The sequence below is a fragment of the Pseudorca crassidens genome, chromosome 8 (genome assembly GCF_039906515.1).
Source record: "Pseudorca crassidens isolate mPseCra1 chromosome 8, mPseCra1.hap1, whole genome shotgun sequence".
Classification (NCBI taxonomy): domain Eukaryota; kingdom Metazoa; phylum Chordata; class Mammalia; order Artiodactyla; family Delphinidae; genus Pseudorca; species Pseudorca crassidens.
In genome coordinates, this window is record NC_090303.1 from 58,911,458 (window position 1) to 58,927,449 (window position 15,992).

Consider the following 15,992-nt stretch of genomic DNA (forward strand, 5'->3'; position numbering starts at 1 on the left):
CATCTGAGACAAGGGCAATTCAATAAAACAACAGCATCTTGATATGGTAATTAAGAGGAAATGTGAATCCATTACTGTGTTTTAAAAAATATCTCAAGCACTTTGGCTCTTTTTATTGCTTTCATCAAAAGCTATGGTATGAAACACTACTCTGATTTGTGATATATTTGGCAAGCAGTTTGGGGACGTGTGAAGAAAACACCTCAGTAAAAGCATCTTTCTCATTAAGCATTTTCTAAAGTAAGAAATGTATATTTATTATATTCATGAAATGCAAAACACCCCAAAAATTAATTAGGTGATTAATCATATGTAGCATTCCTAACCCAAAAGATTAAAGGCTAAAATTAAGACATTAACCTTAAGCATTCTAAAGGATGATCACCATCGTAGGAAAAACTGAATTCCTGAATCACTTTCAGCAAAGTATGAATGCCATTTTATTTCAATGAAAAGATATATCCTTAATGTAATGTAACAGAACCCTAGGGAAGTTAAAATGAAAAGAGTTATGCATACGAGTTTCGGCTTTATGAATGCCATCCAGTTTATCCTGAGAATAAACAACCAAGAACCCTTTTAGTGTAGATTTTGGGGACTATATTTAAAATAGATACATAAAACCAGTCACATGGTAGCATAACACCTGAATTCACTATACATTAAAACTGTATTTTATACAAATGTGTCCTACACTGCCAGAGATTGTTTAAATTTTATAGTAAAAGTGTCTCTTGCCTTTCGACATAATAGAAGAAATGGAGCTCCCATATAAAAAGGATAATGTAACTTCAAATATAAAGCACAATACATTTTATGGCTTATGGCAGAGAGCATTCATGCTCTCCAGGGTCCTATTGGTCGTCCAATAAGCAAAGTCTATTAAAGTTCAATAATGAAATACTTTCACAATGTTCCTAGATCAACTGATTTATCTCTCATGAACATTTGTTTTCAACATCAGAAAATCAAAACGGAAAGCTCATAAAAACTGTTAGTATATGAAAATGTACTATTCAACAAACCTGATTCCCAGATTCATAGCTTCAGCGGTTCCAATCATACTAATAGCTAACAGCAAGTTGTTGCAGATCTTCGCAGCCTGAAAATAAATTGAGTACATATTAAATATCTTTATTTTCAAGCTATAACTCACAGGAAGATTTCTTCACCCTATTCCACGTTTCTAAAAGTAAGAGCATCCAACTTTTGATTCTTTCAAAGGAGGAAAGGCACTTGGTGCTGCAAGCCTCCCTCTGAGCCTAACACAAGATCCCAGAGCAGACTGGGAGGGGGTCCTCTTCCCCTAGGGAAGAGCTCTGCGGTGTGGCGACTGAGCTACTCCTATGGGCGCAAGCACAACAGGGAATACTGATTGATGTGGCACAACTGCTCCTTCAGGAATGAGGCTGACATTCTAACTAGGGAAACAGGAGTAACACACCAAATGAAAAGGCAATGAACAAGCAAACACAACTAAGTGGTAAACTGTATGGTAGAAACTGTAAGACAGAGACAGGCGTTCAGAGAAACCAGATCACTGAGGGCAGGTGCGGAGAGGAAGCAGAACCTGAAACCATCTCTCAGAAGGCCAGGCAGGATTTAAATAGGCAAGAGAGGGAAAGAAGGAGAGCAGGGAAAAAAATAAATACGCAAGGGCATGAGATACTCCTGAGAACAGTAAGAAAATGGACTCATGTGCAGTGGTTTTAAGGAATGAGGAGAAGTTTGATAGTTAAGACTATGTCAAGAGCTACGGAAGCTAGTGTCCACATTTGACGTGGTACGAAATAGGGATCTGTGCAAAGCGTCAGATCTGGGAAACCTATGATGATACAAGCATCTTGATGGAGTTGGTTTTGGTTACAATGTTGGCAAAGTGGTAAACCTGGTATCCAGAGATCTACTAGGCCCAGTGAACAGTAAACAAGGTGTGAGATAATGAAAGATTGAACCAGGTAATGCGTGGAATGAACAAGATAGCCAACAATGAGAGCCACTGAAGCAAAAATCAATAGAACCTGGAGACTGACTGGACCAGGGAATGGAGACAACAGATATATCTAAGATCACACCAAAGTCCTGAATAAGATAAAGCTGGTACCAGTGACCAGGACAAAGCAGGAAGAGGAGTGAGTGATAGTGTGTGTGTGTGTGTTGGGTGGGAGGGGGACAACCAGTTTAATTTCAGAGTTCATTGTAGCCATTCACCTCTACCTGATCAGAGAATCGATATAACACATTTCTTAATGAAAATGATCTGGTTTTTTAAGAAAAAGATTAAAGGGCATAGGTTACTTCTACCCGACAGTACTACAAATAGAGCTGTGGCGAGTAGTTACAAAATTAGAGGGAAGATAACAGCAAATCAGATAACACAAGCACTTCATATAGAAGCCATTTTAAGGATAATTTCTGTGGTCACTGGGATAAGTATGTCAAAGTTTGAAATGATGGAACTTTTGATGTCTTTTTAAATTACTGGTTTATCTCTGCTTACTTCCAACAGGAATGATGGAAAACTAACTCATTCCAAATTAATTTTAGAAAATCTGAGCAAACGAAGAATCCACAGATTGAACAGAGTAAGGAGGAATCAAATTGTGGTCAGGAAAGAAAAATGAACATTAGCTGATTCTATATCATCAAGTCAGTGTCACTGCTGTACAAACGTTACCTGCCCAGTCCCAACGGCTCCACAATGCACCACATTGGAGCCCATGCACCCCAGAAGCTCTTGGGCAGCAGCAAATTCTTCTTCGACTCCTCCCACCATAAACGTGAGGTTCCCAGACCGAGCAGCTCCCACACCTGAGTAGTTTGGGGGGTAAAGGGATAGAAGAAGAGGGTTACATTTCTTCAAGTGTTTAAGTATATTATAAAATTAGAGAAAATCCTCAAACCAAATGAAAACACCTTGCCTCCAAGTTATATTTATGTCAGGCATAAGCCTCTCTTGGAATATTTTAATTGTCAAGTATCATGCAGGTTACTTATAAGCCAAAGGGGACATTCAGATTCAGTCAAACTCTGCATTCATCTCAAATATTCTGGCACGATCATGGAGTACCATGGGGATTTAAAATGTGAATTTTATTATTCCCATGCATCTCTTATTCTCCTGAGAAACCTATTCAGTAATAGAAAGTATATTAAAAAGATGACCTGTGCCCTGACCAGCACGGGAGCAGCCAGAGGGGTCAGCTGCCCGAGTCTGGATCTGGGGTCTCTGGCTCACTCGCTCGTTCTCTGCACACTATGTACAGATGAGATCTACAAAGAGAGGGACTTGTCTCTTTCTCCCGTAAACAAGTAGGCGTTTCAGATGGAAAGATTCTTTGTAGGTAAAGATTCTTTAAGGTAGGGCTTCCCTGTTGGCGCAGTGGTTGAGAGTCCGCCTGCCGATGCAGGGGACATGGGTTCATGCCCCGGTCTGGGAAGATCCCACATGCCGCGGAGCGGCTGGGCCCGTGAGCCATAGCTGCTGAGCCTGTGCGTCCGGAGCCTGTGCTCCGCAACGGGAGAGGCCACAAGAGTGAGAGGCCCGCGTACCGCAAAAAAAAAAAAAAAAAAAAAAGGTTCTTTAAGGTAAAGAAAACAGTTGCTTAGCTAGACTGATTACTCTGATGTGCACTTTCTAATATTATTTGATTTTTCTTTTCCCTCCTGCTATACAGGCACACATAGCTTGAAGATTTTGTGGGGTCAGTTCCAGACCACCCCCATAAGGTGAATATTACAATAAGGTGAGAGTCACATGAATACTGTAGTCTATTACATGGGCAATAGCATTATGTCTATAAAAACAATGTACACACCTTAATTTAAAAATTCTTTACTGCTAAAAATGCTAAGCATCATCTGACACCAAGGTTACCACAATATTTGTCTTTTTAAAATAAATTATTGAAGTATAGTTGATTTACAATGTCATATTAATTTCCACTGTATAGCAAAGTGATTCAGTTATACATATATACATCCTTTTTAAAATTATTTTCCATTATGGTTTATCACAGGACATTGAATATAGTTCCCTGTGCTATACAGTAGGACCTTCCTTGTTGTTTATCCATTCTATATACAATATAATAGAAAAACCCAATATTTGTGAAGAGCAATAAAATGAGGTATGCCTGTACACCTTTTGGGCAATTCATTCTTAGTGATATGTCAGGAAGAAGAAATAAACTTTAACATTGGTTTGGTCACTCCTTAGCAAAGGTTTGATGTATGTTCACTAATGGAAATGATTGGAGAAGCAACTTCTACTTCAGCACAGAAAATATGGCCTAGACTTGTCTTAAAAAGGAAGTGGGGGGGAACTTCACTCATCTAAATTTTTATTAACTATAAAATAAAACCAAGAGCATTATTACTACTTTTAGCATTAGAGAAATCTTCATTTATAATTTTCAAGTTAGGTTTTGTTGTTCACAACCAGGAAAGTGTGTGGAAGAGCTATATTAGTACAATTTTTGCCTTTACAACTTATTTATAGTACAGCTAGGAATAAAGAAACCATAACTGGGGCTTCCCTGGTGGCGCAGTGGTTGAGAATCTGCCTGCCAATGCAGGGGACACGGGTTCGAGCCCTGGTCTGGGAAGATCCCACATGCCGTGGAGCAACTGGGCCTGTGAGCCACAACTACTGAGCCTGCGCGTCTGGAGCCTGTGCTCCGCAACAACAGAGGCCGCGATAGTGAGAGGCCCGCGCACTGCGATGAAGAGTGGCCCCCGCTCGCCGCACCTAGGGAAAGCCCTAATGCAGAAACTAAGACCCAACACAGCCAAAAATAAATAAATAAATTTATTTTAAAAAAAGAAACCATAATTGTACTATGTATCAAACCTGGCCATTCGAATATACACAGCTGCAAGTAATGGCCTACTTTTGAATTTAATGTATTCAATGAATACACAGTTTTTAATACATAAAAAGCCAAATGAGGAGATCCTTATTTCATTCAAATTGTGAATATTTTGCTACTGCCAAACCAAGTAGCCTTTCTATTTTACAGTTCATGCTATTTTTAACTAATTATTGAAAGCAAAAGAAGTCAGCATTATGTCAGCCAAACAGTGTTGGTAGAGGAAGTGCCCACATGTTTTGAAAGCCTGAGATGCTTATATATGGTTAAATTACATTATTTCACAATATTTTCAGACACTGTGGAACTGGTTATGTACAAAAACCCAATTATAAGAAATGCTTTTAATTAACTCATCTGTGTCATTTGAACATTCTGATAATGTTGAAGTTTAAGTGACTGTCATTTCATCAGTTTCTAATTTACTTCACCAAGATGGTGGGATCATTAATGTTTTACAATTATTTTTGCTCAATTTCTATGGCCATTTTAATTTGAACCACATAACCAACCTCACTCTAAATCCTGTTGCTCTGACCTGGAGAAATTATGTAGATGATATAAGTCAAAGCTTACAAACAAATCCAGCACCATCCATCATAGGTCAATAGCTTTGTATCTAGATTACAGGCTGCTAAATAGCTTCAGAGAGTCATTTATTAAAGGAAAATTAATGCCGACAATGGTTCTCAGCTGGTTAATCTTTTGACAGGTGTACTTTCTCACGTGTTCAAACATGCACTTCAAAAAGAAGAAATAAGTTACTTAAGAGAAGACCACAAAAGAATAATTCATCTTTTAATTCAGAAGTCTGTGGTATTTCCACTCCTTCCTCCGCTCATTATGGTGGTATAATTATTTCCAGCTTTATCATAATCTACATTCAAATGTAAGGGTCTGACTAACCTGGGTAATTCTGAAGTTTTGGCATTCCCTGGGACCAAATTCTAACTTTCCATGCATATTCAACCATATGACACTATCAAGGCTAGTCCCATTGCAAAGGCAAAATTAAGAACTAAGTTATCCCCAAATAAATGCAACCATTTTGAGCTTTGAAATAACATATAGAAAGCCAGAACGCTAAAGCTGTGTTAAGACATCTCATGGACTTCAGAAGACATTGTATAGAAATATTTTGATGTCTATGAATAAGAAACCATAAATTACACTGCCATGCCATTTTAATTCAGGTCCACTCCCCAAAATAGGAAAATATAGAATATATAATTAGGCAGCTGAAAGAATATTGGGAGAAGTATTTATTTTACCTTATATTTTAGTAATTGTACATACAAAACCAAAATATGTCCTGTGCTTAATTTTATTACAGCATTTATACACCTTATTAAATTAAAATCTTTGACTCTCTTACCCAATTCCTCTGTGACACCATAAAGCACTCACAAGGTGAGCATTGGGCCATGTTTATGTCAGCATTCCCTTATCTGTCACAGTGTGTGATACATTCAATAAATAGTTGTTCAGGGGCTTCCCTGGTGGCGCAGTGGTTGGGAGTCCGCCTGCCGGTGCGGGGGACGCGGGTTCGTGCCCCGGTGCGCGAGGATCCCACGTGCCGCGGAGCGGCTGGGCCCGTGGGCCATGGCTGCTGAGCCTGCGTGTCCGGAGCCTGTGCTCCGCAACGGGAGAGGCCGCAGCGGTGAGGGGCCCGCGTGCCGCAAAAAAAAAAAAAAAAAAATAGTTGTTCAGTAAATTAATTTATGAGCATGGAACAAACAGTAAAGGATCTGGAGATGAAATATCTGGTTTTGGGATGTGCTGGCTATGTTATTTGTTATTATAAACAAATAACAAAACTTCTCTGAGTTTCAGTGTATAAAATAGGAAAAGCATTAATAACTTCTTCATAGAGTGGCTGTGAATATATGATGCTGTAAAATATAAAATGCTATTTAAATGTAAGGCCTTACTACTTTATAACCTGAATCTGCAAAGTGGGAGTTTTATCCTCACCTATATAATGCGTTGAGTCCTTTCCTATTTGGTTACCTAAGCCACTGTCTTTTCCAGGATAATTTTAGCCTCTCTGGCTAAACACTGGCTGGCTTGAGCCAATCCTATAAATAATGGAAGCAGGCTGGTCCAGATTAAGAAATACAGGACTTCCCTGGTGGCGCAGTGGTTAAGAATCCGCCTGCCAATGAAGGGGACGTGGGTTCTAGCCCTGGTCCGGGAGGATCCCACATGCCGCGGAGCAACTAAGCCCATGCACCACAACTACTGAGCCTGCGCTCTAGAACCCGCAAGCCACATCTACTGAGCTTGCATGCCATAACTACTTAAGCTCGCGTGCCTAGAGTCCATGCTCTGAAACAAGAGAAGCCACTGTAATGAGAAGCCCGTGCACCGCAACAAAGAGTAGCCCCTGCTCAACACAACGAGAGAAAGCCTGAGCGCAGCAGTGAAGACCCAATGCAGCCAAAAATAAATAATCTTAAAAAAAGAGAAATACTAAAGTGGTCCATAGCCAGTGATATTAAGATTACAGTGAAGACCTCTTGTAAAACCTTTCAAAAGCATCATAGCATGGGAAAATGACAAGAATGCTGCATTTGTTTGGTTTTATTCATTCAGCAAAGTTAATCTACTAAGAATCAAGCCCATGGTAAGCCCTAGGGTTATAGATGAATAACATATGTCCCTGATCCTTAAGTTACACATCCGTGATCCAGCCCCTTCTCTCCTTAGCCATCACTACCACCTGGGATGAGCCATCACCATCTCTCACCTGAATTACTGCAATAGCCTCCTACCTGATCTCCCTTTAGCTCTTGCCTCCAAAGTCTATTCTCCATACAGCAGCCAGAGGAATCCTTTTAAAATACAGCTGACCCTTGAACAATGCAGGGGTGAGGGGCACTGACCCCCCGCACAGGTGAAAATCTGAGTCTATTTATGGTCAGCCCTCTGCAGCTGCAGATTCAACCAACCATGGATCGTGTAGTACAGTAATATTTACTATTGAAAAAAATCTGCATGTAAGTACATCTCCTGTTGTTCAAGGGTCAACTGTATAATTCTAGTTCATGTTCCTTCCCTACTCTCCAGACTCCAAAGTGTCCCATCACTCTCATATAAAATCCAAAGTCCTACAAAGTGGTACGTGATGTGGCCCTTGGCTACCTCTCCTATCTCATTTCATACCATTCTCTTCATTGCTCTCTGCTTTCCAGCCACCCTGGCCTCCTTGCTATTCCTGAAACAGGTCAAGTAAGTCCCCATCTCAAAGCCTTGCACTTGCTATTCCTTCTGCCTGGAATGTTCTTTTCCTAGATATTTATGACTTGTTTCCTTTATTTCATTCAGGTTTCTTCTCAAAATTCACCTCTTTAGAGAGGCCGTCCCTGACCCCTCAACCTAACAATCTAAAATGGCATCCTGCCACTCTCCATCCCTTTTTCCTGATTTAATTTTATTCACAGCATTGATTACCACCTGTTTATATTAACACCTCTATTTGTTTCTGATCTGTATTCCCTACATGAAAATTAGCTCCATGAGAGCAGCGACTCTGGCTTATTCACCCCATATTCCCAGTGTCTGGTACATAGGAGATGCTCAGTAAATACAGTATGTATTCCAAGAGAGAAGAGGAAGCAACGGTGAAGGGAAGAGCAAGGAAATGAGTGACTGCAGTATGTGCGAGAGCTGCTCTCCTAGAGACACGAACAAAGCATTTGTCGTTCTAGCACGTTTTTTCACCTATAAGGTGAGATGATTAGACAAGATTATCACTGAGTTACATTTAAGCTTTTGAAATTCTGTAATTTGGGATTCTCAAGTTCACATACACACACTTTCCCACATCATATTAATACACAAAACTGCAGTACGTTTCATTTTATGCAAATAATATATAAAAAGTTCCAGATTAGAGAAAAGAGATAGAAAATGAATTTTCTCATGTAACGACGGTAATTAAATCTGACAAGCCTAAAGACTTGTGGTTGCCTTTAATGCTTTATCTAACGCTTTCCTGTGATGATGCCTCCCGTGTTTCTCTCTCATGACCCTAGAATCAGAAAAACTGAACTCATTTGTACAGACAAATGAAAAGGCAAATGCCCAAACCATTCAAAATGGGTGGCGGACTACCCTGCTTTTAAAGTGATAGACATCTATCACTTCTCTTGGTAGCAGTTTGATTTCAATCAAGCACTTTAAATCTAATCTAAGTCTCTAAGTCTCTCCTCCCCTTTATAGAAAAGGTATCACAGGGAGCCTCCATTATCTAAACTACCTTCCTTCTTTCTTTCCTGCCACTCCTACTAATAGTTGACATAAAAAATGTGACCATTCGAAATCCATTCCTCAGTGGTTCTCAACCCTGAGAATGACAAAGAAACAGTCCTTGCCCTCAAGGAGTCTGACAACTAGTGTTTGTGGTGATGGCAGTGCGTGGGTGGGTGTGTATGGAGATGGGAAAAGAGATAAGGAAAACACACAAATATGATGAATAATAAAAGACTGTTGGGCTTCCCTGGTGGCGCAGTGGTTGGGAGTCCGCCTGCCGATGCAGGGGACACGGGTTCGTGCCCCAGTCCGGGAAGATCCTACATGCCGCAGAGCGGCTGGGCCCGTGAGCCATGGCCGCTGAGCCTGCGCGTCCGGAGCCTGTTGCTCCGCAACGGGAGAGGCCACAACGGTGAGAGGCCCGCGTACCGCAAGAAAATAAATAAATAAAATAAAATAAAAGACTGTTAATGCATGCTACAGGAGAGGTATACACATAGTTGTAAGGAGGTTCAAAGAAGAAAATATCAGCAGCAAGTATCTCTTCAGTGCCTTTAACAACTTGCTAGATCTCTGTGCTAGGTACAATTATTCAGGGAATAAGCATATTTTCTAAATCAAAAATTAGGACCCATTTTCTGGTATTAGGAGACTATCTATCTGAAACACAACTATTCCAGAAAGTCCAAAATGTAAGGTCATGATAGGTATAAAACACAGTCTTTGCCCTCAAAAAGTCTAACACATAATTAGGAAAAAGAGACATATACTCAGAAGTAAATGCCAAAAGGTAGCGTCGTATATACCAAGTGCCAGGTGGATGAGGACAATCTCCGCCATATCCCGATTCCCCCTTTCCTTCTGTTTTTCAACCTCTATCATCAAAAGAATAATGATTCTCAGAAAGAGAAAGGGTGAAGAAGCAAATAAGAAATTGTTCTCGGAGAGTAATGGTCTTACTGTTAACTGTCGGTAGGTTTGTGAAAACTTTGATAAGAATACAGGTATTATGAATCCACTTGTAAATTGTGTTCAGAGCAGTTTCAAATAACATGAAGTGAGCAAATAATTTTGTCTGTTTATACAGACACTGAGTTCTGCCTGTTATCTAAATGTACATAATACCCTACCTCTCTTTACAACAGATTTGAGTTTGCTTACTAGAACAAAACAATCAGAAAACTGAAAATCAGAATTAAGAACAAATACCAAAATGAAACCATAAGATTTCACAATGAATTTCAAATACAGATCTCAGTTTTTTGGCAAACCCTATTTGGGAGAGAAATAAAGCAGTCTCAAGGAAAACATAACTTATCCTTGAACTAAATTACATGCTTAAAATATTATTTGGAACTTTATGCAGGTGACAGTAAATGAAGTAATGGACAATGTTCTTCATATTTTTACATCGAAAGCAGTGATAATTTTTTCAAGTTAAACTGAGCTAAAACTCAGTTCCCACTTTACATCATTTTCTGGCTAATCTTAGCCTTGTACCTATAATATAAGTCAATATTAATAACCTCATTCTAATATTTACGTTTATCCTAATCTTTGGCATTTTTATTTGACAGAAGAACCAAAACAGGCTTAAGTCTTAAGTTATGCATTAACATGAACGTGACCAGCAGCTGAAGACATTATTCATTATTCCTCACCATTTCTATATAGTCTCACAGTTTCTATTTTTTCCATTAAGTTATTTTTTCTGAAGTACTTAAATGTTTATGTTTCGGCAAAAAAGAGACCTACATAATTCACTGTATCTTCCCCCCTTTTCTTGAGTTGCAGGAAGCAATAACTTTCTCTTCTTTCTCCTTAAATGGTTTCTGATAATTTCATTTTTAATATTCTTCTCAATGAACTCCAACCACTTCTCTGGTTTCCTCATCTACCCCCTGCAACAAAACCCACTATGCAATGCATACTGAAAACCATTTACAGTGGCTGTCATGTGCAATGACTTTGCATGCATCCATGCCTTTCCTGGGCTGTTCCCTCGTAAGAAATTCCCTTCCCTTTCTTCTTTGCCTAACTCCTGCTTATCTTTCAAGACTCAACTCAGGTCAACTCTGAGAAGCAGTGCATGACCATGACCCCCTTCTTCTATTCTTATAACATTCCTAGTGATATCTCTAGTAAAGCACTGATACTAATCAATGATTCTTCTGGTGTCTTGATAAGATCCTTATAGGCATGAGCTGTTTGAATCTTAGCATCCAGCATGTGTCTGATAAACATTCATTGTCTTTTTAGGAGGTAGGCAGAGAAGAAATCAATGATCAATAAAATGACCAAGAATAGTAAGACAATGTTTTCTAGCTTATCAAAAAAGCTCAACTTTGGAGCAGCATGATTCTCCACATGTGATAATAGCATTTTCACTTATTGCTGAATAAGCATGTGTGAGCGTTAAGTGCACACGTATGGAGACATTAGAATGAAGACTTAAAAAATGAACTTGTGATCTGAGTTGTGACCTGGAGTGAAGGTCACACCACCTGGACCAGTTACAACACCTCTCAGTCTTGGTTGCTCCATCTACAAATGGTGATATAAAAACACCTGCCATACTTAATTTGAAGCTCAAATGAAAGAATACATTGGAAAGATATTTTACACAGTTATTACCCTGGTGTTATAAAAAACTTAAATATAACAAAAAGTAGATCTACTCAGCTTGAACACGTCGAAGAACTTAGCCAAGCAGTAGCAAAGAACTGAAATATAGAATTTAGCCTTACTGAGAAGCTGAACCAAGGGATTTGACAGAAAAACTATTATGCAAGTGCAGGTAACTTAGAATAACCATTTATAAGTCACAAATAAGGAGATAATTTTCGATCCTATGACTCTTGAAAGAAGTCTTCAAATCCAGAGAAGGAAGAGATGGAAATCTAAAAAGTACAATCAAGTTAGATTTGTCTTTAATACTGTAAAAATCCTGCCACCAAAGCACTCTCATTGATATATAGCAAAACATAGTAAATCACTTAATTTACTCAAAAGAACTTAAATGTTTTAACCAGTCTGCCATCAAAAGAGATCAAGAAGAGGGCCAATGGGACTTGGGCTGCAATGTGAGCCATCTTTAAAATGCAATTGTTCTAATCATTTTCTACAGATGCAGCCTCACAAGGGGCTGCTGTCACAGGGACCATTTACGACTTGTTATGGTGTCTCTATTGTTTACCAGCGACATTCGCTGAAAAAGGCGACAGCTGGGACAGAAAGCTGCTACTCAACGAACAATATAATCTCGTGAAAGTAATCAACAAATTTAAGGGTGTTAATTAACTTTACACTTTATCATGTTCAATTAGTTGTCCTTTCTAGAAAAGATTGCCGTGCACAATCAGTTTAGAGCGTGCCATGTTTGATTTGTAAGTGATCACTGTTTCTGTTTCAGAGTCCATGTCAGATGTTCTCTTGGGTTTTGGTGACACAGATGAATGGCTCTGCACATGTTAGGGGGTGATCTGGTTTAACATAAGCCAGCATAACATAACCCCTTGTTAACACTATTTCTGGCATTATCCAGGCTGGAAATGGAAAAGCAAAAACGTTCACTGCACTAAACAAAGTTTAGTTCGTTTTTTCCTGAAATAAACATAGACACAAATACATGGAGAAATAATCAATTTTTCATCATTATTTTTCAAAATAAGACTTTTCTTTTGACGGCATGTTTGGGATCATTTCCTCCCAGCAAGATCTCGAAGCTCTGCTACATTATGCACAAAGCACCACTGTATCCTCAGCCTTTACAAAGGCAGATAGCCTTTTCCATGGCAGGTGAACAAATGCTAGGGATGTGTTGTTAAGTACTAGCTGGTGTTAAATTCTAGAATGTGACTTTTAAATCCAGACGCTCTATTTTATAAGTGTGGGAAATCTGCAAGGGAGTATATTAATCTATGAATGCAATGTGTTTTTCTCTTACCTTTAATGCACCTGTTCCTACTTGCTAATAGCATAAGGAAAAGTTCATGACGCAGTGACAATATATTCAGTACTGCATTTTAATGAAAGTCACTGCAGTTCCTCTGAACTGATAAATAAAGCTTTGTATCAAAATATTTCATAAGTCATTGATGCAGTGAACAAAACCCAAATCTGAGGTTTGGCAAAAGGTGTCCATCTATAAGAAAACAGAAGCAACGGACATGCATCTATCTCTTTAAAAACAAAACAAAACAAACAAAACACCCATCTACATAGGATTTTGAAACATCTTCATAAAGCTGCACCTTGCTCTTTCAGGCTAGCTGTTTCCCACATAATACAAATTAAATGCATACAAATAAACTACAGCTGGTCAGCTAGTTATAGCACACACAAGGACAAAGCTGAACTTCTTCAAAATAGAAAAGTTGTTAACTCTGAAAGCTAATAATGTCCTAAGTTAAATATTAAAGAAGGAAATTATAGGCTCTATCTGAAACAGCTGAAACCACAATACACAGCAGCAGAAAACATTAGTTTTCTGCAGAAGATCTGCAGGGAGAAGGGAAGTGGTCGATAGATCCTTAAATTGGAAGCAATAGCCATTCTTCTATCCCAAGTTGGCAGCTGCTACATTTGCAGACCTGGTTCATTATTTACCCATAATGACCATCAAGCTGCAGTCAAAGTCAGATCACAACAACTGTCAGCAGCTCTTTTAATTAGCCTTGTTTGAATTCAGATAAATATCACAATAGACCTGCTTATGCTTAAAGAGCAACAGAATGTTCCGCATGGAGCTGGGCTGGTTTGAGAAGGACCAACGCAGAAAAGAAGCCATCAGAGTGGGGTTTTTAAAGGGTGCGGTAAATTGGAGAATGAAGTGGTTTGCTTTTATTTTGAAAATCACTTTAAAAACCAATTCTCTGACATCCACCCCAGATCAAGATAGTACATAACATTGGATTTGCTATGAAACTCTAGCCTCCTAAAAGCTACATATCTGGAGCCCAAGGAGAAAGTTAATGATGTCTTCGGAGAATGTAATTTTTAAAACTCCATCTTGCAGATAATGTATCTTTCAGTTTTAAAAAAATCATTTTTAAAAGTCAAATAAGAAATCTGGTATTAAACAGCTTGCAGCCTTTACGTCCTTTTATTTTACTTTCTTTACGAGTTGCATAATTTGCAACATTTTTCTGTGATAGGAGTCAGACACTTCCCTGTACATTTTCTATACATTCCTTGCATTCAGCATTAACAATCACAAAGTATAGCAAAGGCTAATAATCCAAATTGAGTAATCCCATCACTGCCATATTCCACAAACCTCTGGGGTTCCCCTCCATCTCCAGCTTGCTTGAGAAGAAACACAAGCATAATGATCATCTGCCCTCTATTTTTTTTTTTTTTTTTTTTTTTGCGGTACGCGGGCCTCTCACTGCTGTGGCCTCTCCCATTGCGGAGCACAGGCTCCGGACGCGCAGGCCCAGCGGCCATGGCTCACGGGCCCAGCCGCTCCGCGGCATGTGGGATCCTCCCGGACCGGGGCACGAACCCGCGTCCCCTGCATCGGCAGGCGGACCCTCAACCACTGCACAACCAGGGAAGCCCCCCCGCCCTCTATTTTATAGAGAACTGATCGTTCACATGAGTTCTGCTATCACTTTGGGGGAAGGTAAAAGAAGTGATGGCTGACAAAGAAGGGAGGGTAGAAAATGAGGAGGAATAAGCAAAAGGCCAGGTGATAACACGGCAGCAAATCAGAGTAAACTCAGGATAGCAAGAAACTAAAGATTATGAAGGCTGTGCTAACAAGCTACACTCAGCTAACTGGGAATTATCGCCTCCAGAACCCACTGGGGAGTCCCTTGAGAACCTGGACTCTGGAATTGTGGGGCAGGCATAGTTGAAGAGGTGGCACTTCCAAATGTAAGCTAGCCGTAGTCCACTCTGCCATTCTTTCCAGCCCCTTAGTTATTCAGTACCCTTTTGCCACCACTTCTATGTTGCATGATATCATATTAAGAAAGGGTAATGATCAGATCTGCATGAGGATCAAGGACACATTACTGTTTATACAGAGTTTAGATCCCACTTACTATTTCCTTACTGAGTAGAGAAACAATCCTATAGGAAGTAATAAAAAATTATTATATTTGTGGTCAACTTCAAGCACTAAAACCTACAGAACAAAACTTTTACTGAATGCTGTGAGACCAAATATGTGGTAAAGGCCACTACTGAATGTTGACGATGTAAGTGGTATGAGAACTCTGCACTGGTTTCATGAGAATGAATCATGGCAGAAAGGAATGTTTCTTGCCCTACCTTTTTTTCCCCTGAAAGTAAAGAATAAGCCATTATACATCATCCTATCACAGATGACACGACAGCCTTCTCCCTCCTCACCTCTTAATACAAACTACCTCCTGACTACACTCACAGCCAGCAGCTTCATTTCGTTCAGGATGCTGAATACAAAGTCAACTTGTCAGTTCCAAGTCTGGCTCAGCGTACCTGAACCAGGATCTATTCTGTAAGAATACCAAAGAAAACCTCACGTCCGTTAGGATAGCAACTCTAAAACAAAACAGAAATATAACAAGCAATGGCGAGAATGTGAGAAATTAGAAACCCTATGCGTTGTTGGTGGGAATGTAAAACGGTGCAGAAGTACAATGGAGTATTATTCAGCCTTAAAAAGGAAAGAAAGGGGCTTCCCTGGTGGCGCAGTGGTTGAGTCTGCCTGCTAATGCAGGGGACACGGGTTCGAGCCCTGGTCTGGGAGGATCCCACATGCCGCGGAGCAACTAGGCCCGTGAGCCACAACGACTGAGCCTGCGCGTCTGGAGCCTGTGCTCCGCTACAAGAGAGGCCGCGATAGTGAGAGGCCCGCACACCGCGATGAAGAGTGGC

At 39.8% G+C, this 15,992-nt stretch overlaps 1 protein-coding gene across 1 annotated transcript in view; it reads right to left on the bottom strand.

Annotated features, from left to right (window-relative positions):
• The window catches only part of HIBADH (3-hydroxyisobutyrate dehydrogenase), a 105,011-nt gene that overhangs the window by 11,854 nt on the left and 77,165 nt on the right, over positions 1-15,992 (bottom strand). The window contains exons 5-6 of the mRNA XM_067746587.1: positions 2,678-2,811; positions 1,026-1,102 (exon numbers count right to left, since the gene is read on the bottom strand). Coding sequence (XP_067602688.1) covers positions 1,026-1,102; positions 2,678-2,811 — 211 coding nt within the window. The remainder of the gene's footprint in view (positions 1-1,025; positions 1,103-2,677; positions 2,812-15,992) is intronic.